The sequence below is a fragment of the Lepidochelys olivacea genome, assembly GCF_965140295.1.
Source record: "Lepidochelys olivacea isolate rLepOli2 genome assembly, chromosome: 9".
Taxonomy (NCBI): Eukaryota; Metazoa; Chordata; order Testudines; family Cheloniidae; genus Lepidochelys; species Lepidochelys olivacea.
Window position 1 is genome coordinate 34,955,421 of NC_140419.1, and position 20,821 is coordinate 34,976,241.

A 20,821-nucleotide genomic window follows, 5' to 3' on the forward strand; every position below is an offset into this window, starting at 1 on the left:
CTCACAACAACAGTGTGGGTGTTTCGTTTTGTTTTTTAAAAGGTTCTTGTTATATTTGGATTTCTGCCTCCAAACTCATGCAGTTTATCTTGAAGGGGATCCAGGGAAATGTGGCATGACGGAATGGGAGAATGTGATGGGGAGGAGAATGAGGAGAAAGGGAGGGAAATACGGACGTGATAAATTTAGAGAATAGGTGGGGACAGTAGACTGTGGGGGAGCACTGAGAGGAGAATTGGAATGGGGACAGCTGCCTATCTGGAGAGGAGAAGAGAGAGAGACTGGCAGCTCTTCACATCCCTGGGGATAGGCTAGGATGATCAGTAAAGAAGGCAGCCTGTATTTTGCATGTGTATTTCTGACTGAATTTTGAACATGAGATGAGCTCACACCAGTTGAGATGGGGGATTCCCTAGAAAAGGTGACATCATAAAATGGCCCAAAAAACAACACAAGTTATAATTATTCTTAAATCGCATGCTTTTGTGTCATCTAGCTTATGATTTTTGAACATTCAGGACAGCTGTAATCTGATTTGTGTGCACAAATTTGGTAAATAGTTTACACAAACACAACCTTTGACACCACCAAGTTTTCATGTCCAATTTTTCTCATTCCTATTTCGAGGATGAGATGAGACCACTTTGAAAATTTGACCTTGAATATTTAAAGGCAGTTTATGAAGAGCAAGAGGTATCAGCTGAATTGTTCTATTGTTTCAAGCTTCCGTAGAATATGATTTTCTTCTTAAAACTAGTTTATACAAAAATAAGAGTAAAAGAACGTGAAGACCAGAGATTTATTTGGAAGAAAATACAGAGCAAGGGAAATTCCTTCTCCAGATTCTTTTCCATGGCTCTAGCAATTCAGCATCTTCCTAGCCAGGGAATGTATTTTCACAAAAAATAAAAAAGAATTTATGAACAAATATTTGCGATAAAGAGAAATCCTTTATCAGAAGTGGGCTAAAAGGGGGTTATAACACATGTAACTGAATTTAAAAAATAAAAAGTTGGCTGAAGTAGGTGGCAATCAAGTTATTAAACAGGATCTTTTCTGGTCAGGGAGGATTGCTGTGACATAGAATCACTGATAACACTTGAATTCAAAAGTCTTCTCTATGCGTTTCACAACCATCTCAGACAGAGAAGCTAGAAGCCAGCAGGTGTGAGTGGGAGGTATTGGATACCTGCATAATAATCTGGGGTGAAAGGGCTGTGGAACCATGAATTTGATGTGGGAGGAGTTTGAGGAATAGAAACAACAGAAAGAGAGTCCATTATAAAGGGAGGAATTGAAGTAGAGTGGAGAAGGCCAGGCACAGCATCTGTGTTGGCTCAGAAACCCAAAAATTGTTCTTAAGAAGCCTTTTCTGAGTAAACAGACTTAAACTGTGTGGATTTTCCTTGCCTTTTCAAAGTTATTTCTGTAGGAACTGTGTGCTTTATTGTAATACTTGGTATTTATGTAGCACTTCTCAAATCTGGGGCAATTAATGAGTTCCTTACTGAGTTTTTACTCAGGCAAATTCCCATTGAACTTAATGGGAGTCATATTGAATGTCAACTGAGTTGATACCTCAGGATATGGCTTTTGATCAGACAGTCTGAGAATTAAATGATGTATTAGGGAAATGGGGATATAATATCTCCACCTATCTAGGCTCTTACACTGCACCTGTCACAAGCTATAGAATGCCAGAATATTCAGTAGCTAATGCCACTTGCCCCTCAAAAACTGTCCTTAAATGTTCAAGGCCATCATTCCCTAATTAACTAGAAATAGGGATATTGTTCTAATGCTGTGTCTGTGTCCATTCTCCTTTCTCTCCTAAAGCAGAAACAAACTACTTCTACAGTCCAAAACTTCCTGATTGTCAGGAAGTCATTTCAATAGTTCTCCTCTATGTATTTTTCTATTAATTCCATTATCATTTGCTAAGTGTTTTATGATACACTACTTACCTTGGTCCACAGCTTTAAGACATTTGTGTGCATCTTGCTGTACTAGAGATTTCACAAATAATTCACTTCTGAAGGCTAAAACAAGCATACAAAAGCAAGCGAAAGATTAAATCTTCAGGAGGCACTCAGTTATGATGATGATGGGGGCTATACAAATACTTAGCTACACAGAATACCCAGACTCCTGAAGTTTCCAAAAGGTTGATTGATACTTTGTTTTTAGAATGCTGTTGGCATACTTAACAGTCTGTTACTGTGTGTGTACAGGACCTGGCGCAATGGGGCCCATTCCCAATTAGTGTTAAGTGATACTGCAGTATCAAATACATCTATATTGTCCATATTTAACATAAAAACTTAGCACAGTCACTTGCAAAGAAGCTTTCCCTTAATCCCACATTCTTTGTTTCCTAGTATGAATTTATCAAGGACAATCCTCTAGTTTTTTGTGTTCTTTTGGTCCAACGAAATAAAATAATACAATTTGATTTATTTTTTAATTGAGAATTGTTTTTGTAATTTTAGCTATTAATATTTGTAAGTTACTGGACCTTCAAAATTATCTCTTTTTGGTTTTGCAGATGAAACCGACACTGATCTCTAACGAAAGTCATTTGTATTTTTAACTTGAATAGGTAACAGAGGTGACTCGGGCAGTCAATATGGTCCACCTGGTCAAAGAGGTCTTCCAGGAGATCGTGGATCACCAGGTACATTTGGGTTATTAAGAAAAAATTAGTGCTTAAATCGATTTAAAAGTTTCTATAGGATTTTTTTCATGATTTGCTGCTTTCAGTATTTGCAGCTTAATACTAATGACTAATGCAAAACAATGGCTGTTGGGTCTTTGGAAGCCCAGGACCAAAAAGGCCTCACAATTTATAATATAGTCCATAAATGAACACAGGACTTAGGGTCTGCTACTGTCCAGATGCATCATTGATGAGCACTCTGCTAGCCACCTGAAAGTTCTCTCTTGCAGTCTCTGGGAACAGACCTTTCTTCTTCAGCCACATGGAAGAGGAAGGAAAAAAAGGAAGATCTGTCAACTTCTTCCCAATCACACTGAGAGTAAAAGGAAGATCAGTAATTCCATGTCCTATCGCTAATTTAAATAAATTCACAGTCCATATATCTCAGAGAGCAGAGCAAAACAGCATAATAAACACATCTGTGTGTCTGAAATGCTGAACTATTTGTGTAAAACTCTTCCTTTTTCAGGAGTATGACATGAGGAAGCATATTGAGCTTGGCATTTTTTAAACATACCACAGTGTGAGCCATGGACGTCTTTAAACCTGAAACTGTTATATTTGTCTTTTTTTTAGGACCCTGTGGATTCCCAGGAGAGCAAGGTTTACCAGGTTTCCAAGGGGAACCTGGAAGACAAGGACCCAAGGGGATGCCTGGATCCCCAGGAGCAAAAGGCTTTCCAGGTAAAGTCAAATAAAAAAAAAAAACAGAAATGGATGAGAATTACTTCAAAATGGACAAAAAGTGAGGCAGTCTGCAGTGCAATTCAAAACCATGAAGCTAGCAACAGAGAGTAGGTTGGTATCAAAGGCAGCATGAAGACTTGTGTCAGAAACTACTGGAGCGAAGTAGCAGAGATTCTTCCAAGAGGGGTCATAAAGGAGATTCAAGGAAAGCTAACAATGTTTTTGGATAGAATTTTTGGCCCCAGATGCCTGTCAATAACCACTGTGTACTGAACAGTATGGGAGAAATAACAGCTAAGGGAGCAGGAGTAAAAAGGTTTGCATATTAAAAATGTTTTCCTCCTTCAGGTGCTATATGTGATTTGGGATTGCCAGGAGTTCCAGGTGGACAAGGCAATACCGGGCCTTTAGGAGCTGCAGGATTGCCAGGATCACCTGGTCCCCTAGGCAGGAAAGGTAAGTGCTATAGACAACATTAGTCACACATTACAGTTCAAGTAATGGTGTCAGAAATTACTGGGAATTTTGTGCAGTAATAAATGTAACTGAAAATAGAGAGGATTTTCTAAAGCATTTAGCATTGGCCTAAGTCTGCTCCCGTTGAAATCAATAGTAAAATTCCCCTTTGACTTCAGTAACTAGAAGACTTAGGCCAACTCTGAGCAGGTTTGAAAATCCCACCCTTAAAGCACAAATGTTGGCCAAAGAAATCAGGCTACAATCTAAAGTAAATAAGGAAGCAGAGACATAAACCTTAAATTCTGGTTCAGCTGGTATAACAGGGCAGAGTATGACACAAGAACAGTAAAATTCTCTGAAGATAGATATTTCACTAACACTTCAGTTACACTGTAATTTACTTTCCGGCCATGTAATGCCACTGTTACTCTGCATACATCAAACATGAATACGAATAGCAGACCACACTTTAGTGGAAAACATTAATACTGAAAAAGGTGGCCAATTCAAATTTAGGAAATCTCACATGATTGACTGGTGCATTTTATCAAAATGTGATAACAAATACTGTAAGTATGTTTGCAAGACAGTTGATCTATTGGCAGATTACATTTAGAAATACTTCCAATCAATGATAAATTACATCTTTCATAGCAATCACTGTTTAGATTGAAAAAATTATTCATCTAAAAATCTCTTCCCCCTTAAAGGATACAATATAAATTTTATGTATTGTAGCTAATTAAAATTTAGCATATATTAGATCAACATTATACTAAGATAAATTATATAATCAGAAATGAAGCTATCTTGTTTATTTTTACTGGGTGGTCACAATCTGCTTCCTAAACTACTCCTGGGGTACAACATGCTGCCCCAGACTTGGGGCTCAAAACAAATCCACCCTTGAGTCCATAATAAATTTTCCCAAAAGAGAACAATCAATTTTTATACAGAAAACATTCGTTTTTTCAGTTTCAGTCTACGGCAAACATGGTCAGTTCAAAACTGAAAACTGAGGTTTACATGGAAGCTTTTTCTGATTATCAATGGGAAGGTAGGGGGTGCTGATATAATACAATGATAACAAATCCCTTGTTGCTGTGTAATCTGCAGGAAAACAGTTTATTGTGTTGCACAGTATACCTATTAGCTACAGCACTGGGAGTCATGCTGCAATTACAAGGATTTCCAAATTGCCCTCCATTTGAAAAGGTATTACACACCTGATAGTGAAAACTTGTTAGTTGAAGAAGTGTCCTGTTCTTCTTTAGGATCAGGCATTTTATTAGTTTTATGCAGCTAACTTCACTCATTCGTTTTTTTTTGGAAATCATTTTAGGCCCTACAAAGAAAACACAAGAGATCAACAGGAGCACAGGGACTGAAAAATAGGTAGCTCAGATAAAAATGGAAATTCAGTAGGGATCAAGCCACCCAATAAAGATTAGTTCCAATGTGGATTAATTCTACCAATATGTTTGAAAAGAAGAATTCTAAATTTTAAAATGTATCCAATTACAAGGATTTAATGGAATTGGTATGCCAGTGTACTGTGGAGTATGGATCTTAAATAATATTAATAGTTCCATTTTTAATAATGAAGAAGCATTTGTGATTGTCATTAGAAATGAAATGGTTAACCAATTGTTATTAAGGACTGAGCCTTGTTAGCCTAATTGCTTTTCATTTACTTAAAGATCACATGCATGACCAATTTTCAGATTTAGGGATTGAAGTTACAGGCATTCATCAGAACAAAACATCAGTTTCTTTATGACAGACAGTCTCAGTAATTAAGGGCCCAATCCTGCAATCTTCACTCATGAGTAGTCCTTATTCAAGCAAATAGTCCCATTAATTTCAGTGGGATTGTGTGAGAAAAGATTGCAGGATTGGGCCCTAAAATTTAGGAATCATGATTCATATATAGGTCAGCCAATTCATCTGTATCTGGAAGTATGGAACTGTAACAGTCCAAAATCTAAACTTACAAGTGTTGATGTTATAATGAAGTGTTGACAAATATGTTAGAAATTTCCTGGAAAACAAAGTAAACCAAGTCAGCAATAATGACAGAATAAACAAAGCATCAAAAACATTTTAAAACAAAATGGGTTTCCAAAAATTGTTAGCATTTGTGTTCATTTAGGTAAATTCTCAACATTAGCAAATAACTCGTACATAAGCCTTTCACAAGTATAGATGAGGCCGTAGTAAACAGGATTGGAAAGGTGAACAAATGTCATGAAAAGTTATTGTACAGTAATGAATTAAGGGCAGAAAGAATATTACAGGTGGGGCTGGTACCACCGGGTAGTATTGATGTTTCTGACATTTCCAATTATAAGACCATGTTTTCATTTGCTTAAAACTTTACCAAACATTAACTGTTTCAGCTGAAATTTTCCATGCCAGTTGTCTGCCTCAGGCTGAACTGTTTTGAAAAGTTTAAGCCAAGATTGTTCAGCCTTCTGAGGACAAGGTTGTGAAAAGATACATTATGCCCATGTTAAATTCTGACAGCCTTTACTTTGAAAATTCTTAGAGCTCCCATGGTTTGGAGCAGGGACTTGAAATTCAGCAGGGGCAAGGCCTTTGTGTCAGGGATATGCCTTGTTTTGTCTCCATGAAAATCTGCCCAAATGTGGCCAAGTTATAAACCTTTGAGAAATCAGTTTGTGTATGCTCAGTAGAGACTTACATTTTAGCAGCTAAATTCACCAATGATTCTATCCAAACTGGGAATGCTCCTGCCTGGGGATGAAGGTTTTTCCTTCAGTTGCAGCTCTTGACTGATTGGGCAAAGACACTGGGACAAGAAGACCTAAGCAGAGAAAACTGGGACCGTCTAGGGGAGAAGAATGGGACTGTGGGGAGAAGCCGGGATAGGGAAAAGACTTGGAGAATGACAGGTTGGAGGGGATGGGGCAGAAGGGAGTCATGCTTATGGGTGGAAGAGGGTGTGTCCACTAGCACCCACCCCCCTCCAGAGCATAAAATGGCACTGAAGATTGCCGAGTCTCAATAATTCCTCTGCTGTCAGCCAATGAAAGCTTATGCTCAGATAAATTTGTTAGTCTCTAACGTGCCACAAGTACTCCTTTTCTCTTTCCACTTAGAAAGTGTCACTTCTCTCTCCAGTGTTGGTGCATATGTAGGATAACAACCTACTATCAGTTACTCCATTAGCTCCAGTTGTTAGACATCCGTGCTGTGGATCTAAAGCTTTCAGTCCTGCTAATGAGCCATGTTGGTTCCAATATGATGCCACATGATGGAAATTCTGGGTTTTTTTGAGTTTCCTTTTTTAAAAACTTAGGAAATTACATACCAAACAAACTAAAGAAACACTCAGTATGTTAAAAGAACATTTGTAAGGCTGCAAAGTCAAGCACTCAAATTTTTAAATGTTTGACTTCACAAACTTAATAATGTGTAATTGTAGCTATCTTGGCATAAAATTATTAAAGAGAAACTTTAAAGTGCATGATAGGTAGGACAGATAACTCATTTTAATGTGAATTCAATTTATTGTTCCTGAAAAAGGCCTGACTAAAAATTATGGTGGCCAATACCCTCTATTTATCACCAGGATAGGTTTAGCAAATGAGCAGTAGCAGAGAAAGCTCTTCCACACCAGTTTTACTAATGGCATATTCTCAGGTACCACCTTTCAGTATAGGAGAGTAGTTTTGTTTCCATGCCTATTCAGTCTTTGGCCTCTCTATTGAGTCTATCAATGAGGCTACCAGTCTCTGACAATTGTGATTTTAGATGCTCGCCCACTAACTAGGAAGTGTACTGATATCATCTTATTTTATAAATGTCATTAATCAGCTGTCAGATGGTAACGGCTGAACTTTGATCCAGTCCCATTCGCAAACTTCTTCGCTCTCTAGTCTGCCAAAGTAAAGTCCAGTATATTAAATAGCTGCCTTTTAGCACTAAAATTAATGAAGTGTTGGTGACAACTAGGGTAACCAGACAGCAAGTGTGAAAAATCAGGATGGGGGTGAGGGGTAATAGGAGCCTGTATAAGACAAAGCCCCAAATATCGGGACTGTCCCTTTAAAATTGAGACATCTGGTCAGCCTAGTGACAACAGACCAGGTTGGTAAGGGTGGGACAAAGAGAACACCATGACAAACATTCTCTGGATGCATCCACCACTGCAAGAAGTCCAGGACCAGTGGAGGGAGATGGACCAATCTATCCAAGGAATAAAGAGTTGTATGGTAAGCTGTCCTGAGCCATATTTGAAGGGGGAGAAGATGCAACCTTGCAAACTGGAGCACCTGTGTGCAAGTGGACATATGGCCCAAGAGCCTGAGGCACATCTGAACTGTCGTGGACGGCTGAGACTGCAGACTGAGGCAAAGGTGGTGAATTGCCTAGCAAAAACTCTCGAAGTCAGAGTGTAAATATGGGCCCAATGAACTTGATTTTCTGAGTGGAAACCAAAGTTGACTTTCTAGAGTTTAGGATGAGACCTAGATGGTCAGGCAAGTGCAGTGTAGTGTTTACATGGGAAAGAACTTCCTCTCTGGACCTACCTCTCAGTAACCAGTTGTCTAGTGTGGGAAGATGTGGATTCCTTTCTTTCTGAGGTAGGCTGCAACCACAACTATGCATTTGTTAAAAACCCAAGAGGCAGAAGAGCATCTGAAGGGAAGAACTGTATACTGAAAACGGCACTCTGCTACGATGAATCGAAGGAAATTTCTGTGGCTCAGCAAAATCGCCCCATGAAAGTAGGCATGCTGAAGGTCCAGAGCAGCAAACCAGTTGTTCTGAGACAACACAGGGAGAGTAGTCAATAGACTGTTCAGAACCTCATGTATCTGATATATTTGTAGAGGTTGCAAAGGTCAAGAATGGATCTTACCCCTCCTTTGGATTTGGGCACCAGAAAGTACTGGGAATAGAAGCCCTGCCCCCTGTGTTTTTGGTGGAACCTCCCTTGCTGCTCCCAAAGCCAGTAGAGAGCGAACCTGCTGGAGGAGCAGTATCTTTTGAGAGGGGTCCCTGAAGATGGATGGAGAGGGAGGGTGGTGGGGAGGAATGGAAAGGAACTGGATGGCATAACCTGATCTGACGATGCTTAGGACCCAGCTGTCAGTGGTGATTGAGCCCCAAGCATTGTGAAAGTGAGGCAGCCTGTCCCTAAATGGAGGGGATCTGGAGAAGGGAGCAATGACTGGGATGCTGCACTGGACCAAGGAGTCAAAATGACCTCGGTGCTGAAGCAGGCTGCATAGCCTGTTTGAGCAGGTGCTGCTTTAGATGAAGATCCTTCGCCATCTGACTGTTTGGTGAACGATTTGCAAATCCAACACCACCCCTTGTCATGGACTTCACCTAAGCACAGCAAACACTGAGTGGGGATCATTGTTGGGAATCGCTCCCCCCAGACTTCAGACAATGTTTAAACCCTGGTGAAAGCATCACGAGGGAAATACGTAAACTAAAGCTAACGCTAAAACTAACTAACACTATACTAAGGGAAATAATTAACTATATACAGCTCGAAAAGTCACTAAGGAATAGAGAGGTGTGAGGTTAGGAATCACACAGGTCCAACTCCAGCCACGGGCAGTAAGAAGGAACTGAGGAGAGTTGGGGTGATGTTGCCTGATATACCCAGAGGAGGGCTTTGGCCAGGAGGCACAAATGGCATCTATCTACAGGTAATGCTAGGCAAAATTCTCTGGCTCTGGTGTGCGCACACATCTCAGGGAATACATAGCTGCATCTGCTAGAATATTTTGTTTTTTTCATAACCTGAGCCCTATCAGACAGGCACGTGAGATAGTATTTTTACCCCTTAAACAAGTGTCTAATGGAACTGGAATGAAATTAGCTAGACTGTTCCCAGAAGACAGATAGTATATGAGGAAAATGTTTGTATTTTACAGGACACCAAACATACTACCATTCTGCTAGAAAAGACTCCTAAAGCAAAGCTGTTTGGCTCCCCTATAACCTCAGGAGGGGAGGACTGGGCTATCAGTATGACTGAAGCATACTTCAGAAATTATACAACTTTTTCCATAGCAAGCTCTGAACCCCACTATAGTGAGCATGAACTTCTACCCCATATTAAAATGAAGTACTTTCCCTTACAGATATTTATTGTTTGAAATTTAGGCAGTAAGGCACAATCAAGAAAGTTCTCAATTTCAGCTATGCTAAAACAAAACCTAAAGATTATATTAAAGCCTGCTAAGTAATTGGCCTGTGTTACTACAAAAGTTTTGTGCCATTTGATCAGCAAGATGCTTTGCTAAGCAAAAAATTGGACATAAATGCGAGGCAGGTGAGATTTGTAGTTAATATAAATGGTTGTAATTTCTATCCTGAAATGATGAGTTTTGTCGATAAGTTTTAAAATCTATAAATAAAACTTTAACAAAAATTATCATCATTTTACTCTCCAATAAAAAGGGGAAATAAATTAGAGCATTTCTACTCTGAAAAGAGACTGTTAAAAATGCCATCATAGCATTATCTCTTTGTTGTGTTTCAATTATCCTCTTATCAAATGTCCTCAGTTTACAAATAAAAGATGTTCTTTCTCCCTGCCTATCCTGAAACTCAGTCTGATCTTTCCACCTAGTGCATCACCACCAGGGACAAAGAGTCTGCATACTAATTTAAGTCCTCAATTACACGTGTTCCACTTCATTGTCTTTAAAGGATTTGCAAAGGGGTGGCTTAGAGAATTTTGTAATGTTACTAATTTGTTACCAATAAGGGTGTTAGTAAGGTTTGAATTTATCCTGGATAAATAGGATAAGTCAACAGGATAAGTCAACAGGATTTGAGTTATTAAGATAATTAGCACATAATAGAAAGAGATGTACATCACTACAATCTGCGAGAACCCCTTTCTGCAGTCTGTAGACAAGACAGTTAGTTTGTACTATTTATCCGGTTCCGAAGTTAGCTTACAGCTTGGCACTATTATAGTAGAGGGGCCTACAGTTTCATTTTCACTTATTTCCTGTTTTTCACAGACATATATTACTTTTATCCCCAAAATTTCCAGTATATTAACATCTGTTGTTTATCTCCATAAATTCTCCCAAGTAAGCGGCTCTTACAATTATTCGTACATCTAAAATAATATTTATTGTTTAATAATTCTTGAAAAGATTGTCTAATCTTTTAGTGGTAATTCTTAGGCAGGTTATTTTTCCCTTCTTAATAAGACTCCCACAACACTTTGAGAGTTTAACTCATAAATAAGCGATAAGCCTTACAAAACTCTGGCCCAGAGGTCAACAGTAAATAATCCTGCACAAAATAGAATAAAATCCACAGCTCATTCTGTTTTAGCTGTGTTGGTTCTCCAGGATTAACAGGAATAAAAAGCAGTAAAATTTCATTTTTATCAAGTTGGTAGATGATGACTATCAATGCAATGGAGTAGATGCAATGCATAAAGTGCCATATTTCTAGTCATTTTTCAAAGTAAAATCACACTAAAGATTAAAGGTAAATGTTCTGATTGCTAATATAGGAAACGAAATTATTTCTGCTGCTTTCATATTTCCTTCACTATCCAGCAATCTATAAATGATGCTCCTTTTTCAAAACAGGCTTCAACTGTTAATGATGTAGTCCATTCTTCAGTTGTCAAAACACTTTCAGCAAACACTGTACTGAACCAGAAATGTATTGTCAAGTTTTAGACATTTACTTTTGTTAAATCAACGTTTTCAAGTTTTTTGGGTCATGCTTCTAATAATGTCCGCAATACTTCTAAGGTTTATCAGGGTTGCCTGGATTAGATGGCTTGAATGGACTGCAAGGTCAAAAGGGCTCACCAGGAGATCCAGGTAAAGAATGAAAATGAAAAAGAATTTTTTTAAATGAAAATGAATATTAAATGATCAATGATATTTTGATATTTATCCTGTCATTAAGGATCAGACTAAATTTTAAAACAGTGCCAGTAGTTAATGATTTAAAGAGACACACACCAGCAATCATTTGTGGGGAAAGACTTAAAATCCTCCATCAGTCTTGCTGGAGTCCTTTGAGAATATTTTTACAATGAAAACATTCAGTGCAGATGATTCAAAGTGAAGCCAAGTCTCAAACTTTTATGTGCACAAGATAAACAATAGCAAATAAATTAAAAGGAGACTCGGGGGGAAAATCTTGGCCCCACTAAAGTCAATGGGAGTTTTTCCATTGACTTCAGTGGAGCCAGGATTTCACCCATGGTGATCTGTTTGAAGCTTTCAAAACACCCTATTAACCATTGTTAAATCAGTGCTTAGCACCAGTCTAAGAGATCACGAGAATAAGATATAAAATGAAAATTAAGAAATTGAAAGCAAAAAGAATAAAACGTAAGAATTTCAAATTAAGGACAAAGACTATGACTTGAGTCAAGGAGCTTAATACCTTTGAAAGGATGAATGAGGGCCAGATTCAACAAAACTCCACCCAACTTACATATGAGAACCAGACAACTAGAGATAGATTAATCACAAAAGGAACATCATCTGCAGCTGGTATTTCTATTCTGTACATCTGTATTTGCATTCACTGTAGACTTCATGCACTGTAATTGTTTTCCTCTGGAGGTAAAAGTGAAATAGGGCCTCCAGGATACACAGGGGCCCCTGGACCAAAAGGAGACAAGGGTGAACCTGGACAGCCAGGAATTTCTCTTCCAGGACCTCCTGGAGACACGGGTTTGCCAGGACACCCAGGTAAGAAACATTTTCTCCTCAACGGTGAACTGCAAAGCTGAAATGAAAACTGAACTAGTTCCCTGCTACTTGGTTAGCAGGCCCATGCAGCACATACATTTGGGATCTCTTCTTTAAGAAAAGTATTTTTCTCATCCAAGAAGTATGCTAGCATTTCCTGACTTGCTACAAATATCCCAGAATGCATCATTCTGCTACATCACTGAAACCGTGGGTTGCATGAGACTTGTTGAGTCATTGATGTCAAGGAATGATGCATTCTGGGACCTCTTTAGCTCCAGTGGATATTATAGAAAGGAATTAGAATTTTTTTTTAAAAAGAATTATATTTTCTGTGCCAAATGCCTCCCACAGTCTATTTAGCAGGGAAATGCAGCACACAACTATGGGGTTAACTCCAAGTTCTGCATGACCTTGCACCTCAACTCCCTTAAATTAATATTTTATTTCTGGAATCCAAAGTATAAAATACTGAAAACTCAAAACATTTAGCATATGATCTGCTCCCTCAGGTAGAACAGGAGATACCGGGCCTGCAGGATCTGTGGGAAGATCTCCTGAAACTGCAGCTTCTGGTCCTCCGGGTGATCAGGGGCCACCTGGCTCACATGGCATCAGAGGTACAAGAAAATCAAACATGATCAGTTAACCAAAACAGTGAAAACTCTATTCTAATGAGATATATATATATGCACGTGACGTGGGAAGAGGCAAAGAGGGTAATAAATACGCCTGTTCCATAAATACATGGACAGAGGCACAGTGCAGCACAGTGGATAGTGACTCAGGAGATCTGCACTCTAGTCCCATTTCTGGCCTGCTGGGTGACCTTGGGCAAGTTATGCCACCCCCCCATGCCTCAGTTTCCCATCTGTAAAATGGGTATAACGATACTTATCTCCTTTGTGAAGTGCTGTTCATCCATAGATCTCAAAGCACTTTACGGAGGAGATACATATTATGATCCCCATTTTACTAGAGACAGGTATCATCATGAGGATTATGTAGTAAAGTATAAAGGTTTTATCAAGATGCATTATGTAGGTTTCCATACAAGTTCCAATGAAACCTTTAAACCATACCATCATGTACTGTGTGTGGGCCACATACGTTACAGGGAATAAAAACTATTTTGCAAGCATATTAGAGTGTGTTTAAAATTTTATTGGTACTATTTTTAGTGTTCCCCAACAGATGCGTGTAAACACATTCACTGTGAATGCAGCTCTAGCGGGCTAAAAGACGGTGTTATAAAAAGAGCTCTACCTAAAACAGCTTTTCCATTCATAAAAGTGTCATGATGTTGAGGTCCAGCATCTCAGACCCATCCAGAGCCAAAAACAAGAGTTGCATTTTCTGTTGGAAAATTAGGAATCTTTTTTTGCTCCACTGTTTTAGCGCTCCTCTTCCTAGCTCTGTAGGATCACAGGATATCACAGCTTAAAACTGTTACTGGTCTAGGGCTGACTACCTCCTGTCTTTTGGTAGGTGTAATTTTCGGAGGTGCTAAAATTGAAGACCATGTGATAAACTGGAACCATCGTATACTTCTGTCCACTTCAATTGCACTCCTTCTGCTTATGAATCTCTGCCGGGATTACTTCCAGCCTTGTACAGCTCTGAGCAGCTTCTGACAGTAGACATTTTTTAAAGCATTGTTCCTTCTTTCCTCCTAATTGTGGAATTTTCCCATTAAAGTGACACCAGCAGGAGGCATAGGATGGGCAATATTTGGTTCTGGGCAATTTTCCTAAGAGTTTTAAGTTCCAATATCTTACAACCCAGCCAAGCTAGAAAGGAACTTTTCATCCTTGCAAAAAAGGTTGATTCACTGCTCTCCAGTAGGCTGCAGAGCACTTCCTTGTAGTCCTGGAAGGTCCTGTGATATTAGGCCTTAAAATGATGACACTCATGTATAGAAAAGCCATTTACAAAAAGAACAAAGCTAAAATAGCTTTTCTATCCCCAGAAGTGGGGAAGAAGAGGGAGCTGCATGTTTATGCATATAAACTCTGTAGATGAGGGCTGTTCTCGTGTAAAGCTTAGGGCATGGCTATACTTGCAGATGTAGAGCACTGTGAGTTAAACCAGCCCTCGGAGAGTGCAGTAGGGAAAGCGCTGCAGTCTGTCCACACTGATACCTGCAAGCGCACTGGCGTGGCCACATTTGCAGCACTTGCAGTGGCATTGGGAGTGGTACATTATGGGCAGGTACCCCACAGAGCACCTCTTCCCATTCTGGCGCTGTGGCTTGTGGGAAGAGGGTGGAGGGTGCGGGGCATTCTGGCTCTTGTCCCAATGCCCCGTGATCCATCGCTTCACATCCCAGCAATCCCTGTGCTTCGGTCCACATTTGGCGCCATCTTTCAACGTTTTTTGTACTGCGCACTCTGTCTTCCCTTTCGGACTGTGGGAATAGAGCCCGAAGTGCTGAGGAATATGCTGACAAGTCTCGCCAGCATGCCACATTTGGCAGTTGAGTTGCTCCTTAAGCTACAAACTGACAGTGAGGAGTCTGACGATGATGTCGACTTGTGTAACGCATCTGACACGAGATTGCTTCTGGCATTCACGAACGTGCTCACCACCGTGGAACACCGTTTTTGGGCTCAGGAAACAAGCACTGAGTGGTGGGATCACATCGTCATGCAAGTCTGGGATAACGAGCAGTGGCTGCAGAACTTTTGGATAAGAAACGCCACTTTCATGGGACTGTGTGATGAGCTCGCCTCCACCCTGCGGTGCAAGGACACGAAATTGAGAGCTGCCCTGCCGGTGAAGCAGGTGGCTATTGCAGTCTGGAAGCTGGCAACTCCAGACAGCTACTGAGTGGTCGCTAACCAGTTTGGAGTGGGAAAGTGGACTGTTGGAATCATGTTGATGCAAGTTTGCAGGGCCATTAATCACATCCCGCTCAGAAGAACCGTGTCTCTGGGTAACGTGCATGACATTGTGGCTGTCTTTACACAAATGGGTTTCCCCAACTGCAGAGGGACAATAGATTGGATGCATATTCCAATTCTGGCACCAGCCCACCTAGCCTCTGAGTACATTAATTGGAAGGGGTATTTCTCTATGGTTCTCTGGGCACTTGTGGATCACCATGGGTGTTTCATTGACATTAACGGAGGCTGGCCTGGAAAGGTGCCTGACATGTATCTTTCGGAACACTGGCCTGTTCAGGAAGCTGTAAGCGGGGACTTTCTTCCCAGACCAGAAGATCACTGTAGGGGAAGTTGAAATGCCCATTGTGATCCTTGGAGACCACCATTACCCTTTAATGCTGTGGCTCATGAAACCCTACACAGGGAGCCTTGACAGCAGCAAGGAGCAGTTCAACAACAGGCTGAGTCGGCGCAGAATGACTGTGGAGTGTGCTTTTGGCAGTTTAAAGGGCCGCTGGTGCGGTCTGTATGGGAAGCTGGACCTGGCTGATGACAACATCCCTGTGGTTATATCCACGTGGTGTACCCTCCGTAACATTTGTCAAGGGAAGGGTGAAAGATTCACTCTGGCATAGAACTTGGAGGTTTAACGCCTGGAGGCTGAATTTGAACAGGCAGAGAGCAGAGGTATTAGAGGGGCCCAGTGCGGGGCTGCAAGGATTAAGAATGTCTTGACGGAGCAATTTGAGGCTGAAAACCACCAGTAATATTTGGTGCCCTGCATGGGAGTGAAGAGCAGTGGTTCCAATGTTAGTGGGAATCTGTGTTTGCTACAGTGCCTTTCCTGGGCTAAGGTATCTTTAACTTAATTCAATAATAAAGAATGTTTTCAAAGCCAAAAAATCCATTTATTTAAAAGAAAATTCATTTATTGAAAAGAAACACAACTGCTTGGGAAACAGAAAGGGCAATGGGGTGGGGTGGGGAACAGTTCAAACACAGATTTGCATATGTCCTGTTATCATACTCTGCCTTCCTGTCTGGAGTGCTGTGCAATGAGTGCTATACTTCAGGCTGGCTAAAATGCATGGTGATTGAGTGCAGTGGGTAAGGGTCGTAGTTTGCAGGGTTGGGTGGTGAAACTACAGGTGTTGGAGGCAGCTGGTGGCGATAAGAACCGAGATGTGGGGGAAAATGGGTTGGAGGTGACATGGGGGCACAAGGGAAAGTTTTGGGACAAGGGCTGTGTGGGGCGGGGGGGGGCATAGTAGTGCTCCGCCTGCATGGCTACGAGAGCCTGGATCAAGTCCACTTGGCGCTCCTTAAAATGCTTAGCAGCCGCTCCGTGCTTTGGTGCTGGTAATCTGTGTTCTGCTAGCAGACCCTCCTTTCACTCTCCCGCCACTCCTGCGCTTTTTGATTTTTATTAGGGGACTGCTGCATTACTTCATGCAGCATGTCCTCTTTTCTTCTACGTGGCCTCTTCCTAATTCTTTGGAGTCTTTCAGCCGGTGATAACATGGACGGCTGAGAGCTCAAGGCTGCATCTGTAAAGGGAAAATGCAACACTTAACAGGGGCAGCACTGTTCACAGACAGAGCAATGATTCACCCATACTTAAAGACAAGCACAGCCTACACAATAGCAGAATTTGCCTGTCCCAAAGCGAGCACACAACCCACAGGAGCCCCAAAATGGTGAGTAAGCACAGGGCCAAGGGGGACTGATTGTTTCAGGGCCATACTGTCCTCTGGGGTTCTGTGCCTTGGGAAGAGCTAACAGCTGCAGGGAGCCCCTATACTGGACACTGTCCCCACATTTTCCACAGGAGTTCGTCCTGGAAGGTATCTCGCTGCTGAGGGTGACCTGGGAAGCAAGGGAGGGTCAATGCGGCTTCCGCCCTGGCCCATATGTAGTTTGTCTGTGTGCAGCAATGGTCACCCTGCCCATCATGGCACAGTGGCGCAGACATGTTAGCCTTACTGGGATAAGGAGTACAGTAGCTCTCTCAAGGAACCCAGCTTCTGCATGAGACCTTTGAAGAGATCACTGAGGCCGATCACCACGATGTGAGAGAGCACATCAACACCCTATTCCACATCTAGGCATGCATGCAGCCCTAAACCTCCTTGCCTCAAGAGCCCACACCAAACAACTTCCTTCCCAAGTAAAAGCTACTTACTGGGCACCTCCTCTGGTGTTTGTCCTTCCCGAAGCACCGGCCACTGCGACTGGCTAGACTACCTTCCTCCTGGCTTGAGAACAGCTCCTGGCTACATGCATCTAGGGATGCCGGGGTGTCTCCCTCCTCCTCAGCACCCTCGCTCCCACTTTCCTCCTCCTCCTGCCTTGTTGAACTGGGCTCTGAAGTGTCCATGGTGGTCCTCAAAGTGGAGGTGGGGTTGCCCCCAGGTATTGTGTCCAGCTCTTTGTAGAAATGGCAGGTCGCGGGGGCACCACCGGAGCGGCGGTTTGCCTCGCGGGCTTTGTGGTAGGCATTCCGCAGCTCCTTCACGTTAACCCTGCACTGCTGTGTGTACCGGTCGTGGCCCCTTTCCATCATGTCCCTTGATATCTGCCCAAAGGTATTGTAATTCCTATGGCTGGAGCGCAGCTGGGACTGGACAGCTTCCTCCCCCCAAACACTGATGAGGTCCAGCACCTCGCCATTGCGCCATACTGGGGATCGCCTGGTGCGTGGAAGCATGGTCACCTGGGAAGATTCGCTGAGAGCACTCCATGCCAGGCTGAGCAAAAAGGAAGGGGATTTTCAAAATTCCCAGAGAATTTAAAGGGCGGGTCTGACGGTTGGTCACCTGAGGGCAGGGCAGTAGAGGTCAAAATGATGACCAGAATGGCTAGAACAGGCATTGTGGGACACTTTTGGAGGCTGAGCAGAGCTCATTAACAGATGAGGGCATCCACACTGGTGCTGCGGTGCTCCAGTCGGAGCGCAGCAAATGTTATTCCACTCACTGAGGTGGAGTACCAGGAGCACTCTAGCTGCAGAGTCCAGGCACTCTGCGTGCCTTGCCAGTGTGGACGCGTCATGAGTTAGGGCTGCTTTAATGCGCTCTAACTCACAAGTGTAGCCAAGCCCTTAGACTGTAGTCAGTTCAAGAACTGATGATTGGTCACCAAACTTCTGCAAGTGAAGTCAGCAGAGTTTGTACATTCCACAAGCCCAATTACACTGGTTGAAGGGGTTAAACACCTTAGTCATAGTAGCTCTGGATTTTTTCTATATTTATTGAAAAAACAAGGACATTGAAATACAAATTCCCATACAGCTGATTATGGTGCTGGTAGCTCACTGCAATGAAGCTGCACCACCAGGCAGCTGGGAGTTGAGGAGGGGAGGGCGGCCAGGAGCACAGAGCCAACATGGACAGGTGGGGTCTCCATAGCACTCACCTGCCTCTTTCTGATTGCGGAGGATCCCAGTGGTTTTGGGGGTGGGGGGGCAATCCCATGGAGACTTCCTCCCCTGTATTATCTTGACGTAGGACTTAGAATGACATTTTCTAACACACCTTGGTGACTTAGGATCCTGCTTCCCATTGAAATTCAGTGGGACTTAAGCACTTCTGAAAAGATTACCCTTTGTGAATGCATTATTAATATCCATTGTTTTGTTTTAGGCCTGCCTGGCAATCCTGGCCCTCCTGGAAAGACTATCTTTGTGAAAGGCGATCCGGGGGAATTTGGTGTTCCAGGTGCACCCGGTATTCCTGGCCAGCCAGGGCAGCAAGGAGCAAAAGGCTTTCCAGGAAATCGAGGAAGAAGAGGCCTGAAAGGTATGATTTAAAGTGTATGATTTTGTTTGAGTGAATACCTGCCTTCTAGCAGATTCTTCTGAGTATCTACATTATGGTAACTTCCCATTTTTGAAAAATTGCCTACTCAGTCTTCACATTTTTAAACAGTAAGAATTGTGTGCCAGATCATACACCACAGACCCATGTGCTCTTGGGGGTCTGCTTCCAGCCAGGTGGAAGGGGAGGGTCAGGCTCCTCCGGCCACAGTCCTGTCACAGATCTTGTCCTAAATATAAAGGGAAGGGTAACCACCTTTCTACATACAGTGCTATAAAATCCCTCCGGGCCAAAGGCAAAGTCCTTTTACCTGTAAAGAGTTAAGAAGCTAAGATAACCTTGCTGGCACCTGACCAAAATGACCAATGAGGAGACAAGATACTTTAAAATCTGGAGCGGGGGGGAAACAAAGGGTCTGTCTGTGTGTGTGATGCTTTTTCTGGGACCAGAACAGGAGTGCAGGTCAGAACTCCTGTAAAGAGTTAGTAAGCAATCTGGTTAGATATGCGTTAGATTCTGTTTTGTTTAAATGGCTGATAAATAAGTTGTGCTGAATGGGATGTATATTCCTGTTTTTGTCTCTTTTTGTAACTTAAGGTTTTGCCTAGAGGGATTATCTATGTTTTGAATCTGATTACCCTGTAAGGTATTTACCATCCTGATTTTACAGAGGTTTTTCTTTTACTTTTTCTTTCATTAAAATTCTCTTTTAAGAACCTGATTGCTTTTTCATTGGTCTTAAGATCCAAGGATTTGGGTCTGTGTTCACCTATTGAAATTGGTGAGGATTTTTATCAAGCCTTCCCCAGGAAAGGGGGTGTAGGGCTTGGGGGGATATTTTGGGGGGAAGACATCTCCAAGTGGGCTCTTTCCCTGTTCTTTGTTTAACACGTTTGGTGGTGGCAGCATAAGTCCAAGGGCAAAAAGGTAAAAGTTTGTACCTTGGGGAAGTTTTAACCTAACTTGGTAAGAATAAGCTTAGGGGGTCTTTCATGCAGGTTCCCACATCTGTAACCTAGAGTTCAGAGTGGGGAAGGAACCTTGACAGATCTACACATGGGGACAGCTACCGGGGCAGGAACAGGAGGGTCTGGGAAGGAGCCAAATGGATGCACACTGTTTGTTGTTCTTCAAGAGATGTCCCTGTGGGTGCTCCACTTCAGGTCAAGGTGTGTCCCAGAGCCTTTGATTGGTGATTTCTACAGCAGTACTCTATGGGCTGCACACGCGCTGTGCCTACCTCTCAAGCTGTCAGTATTTGAATAGTGCGTGCACAGCCCGGACTCCTCAGTTCCTTCTCTACCGTCCCTGGCTAGGGACGGAGTTCAGCAGTGCTCTCTGAGATTAGCTAGGTTTCAGAGTAGCAGCCGTGTTAGTCTGTAGCCGCCAAAAGAAAAGGAGGACTTGTGGCACCTTAGAGACTAACAAATTTATTTGAGCATAAACTTTCGTGAGCTAGTTTCTCAGTTTAGTTAGATAGTTACATTAACTGTTACATTTATCTCTTCAAAAACAAACAAACAAAAACAC

The 20,821-nt window shown here is 42.1% G+C and overlaps 1 protein-coding gene across 1 annotated transcript in view; it reads left to right on the plus strand.

Moving 5' to 3' along the window:
• The window catches only part of COL4A4 (collagen type IV alpha 4 chain), a 133,038-nt gene that overhangs the window by 90,471 nt on the left and 21,746 nt on the right, over positions 1–20,821 (plus strand). The window contains exons 34-40 of the mRNA XM_084639793.1: positions 2,600–2,674; positions 3,293–3,400; positions 3,752–3,859; positions 11,635–11,706; positions 12,463–12,591; positions 13,104–13,211; positions 19,118–19,273. Of these exons, the coding sequence (XP_084495919.1) occupies positions 2,600–2,674; positions 3,293–3,400; positions 3,752–3,859; positions 11,635–11,706; positions 12,463–12,591; positions 13,104–13,211; positions 19,118–19,273 (756 nt within the window). The remainder of the gene's footprint in view (positions 1–2,599; positions 2,675–3,292; positions 3,401–3,751; positions 3,860–11,634; positions 11,707–12,462; positions 12,592–13,103; positions 13,212–19,117; positions 19,274–20,821) is intronic.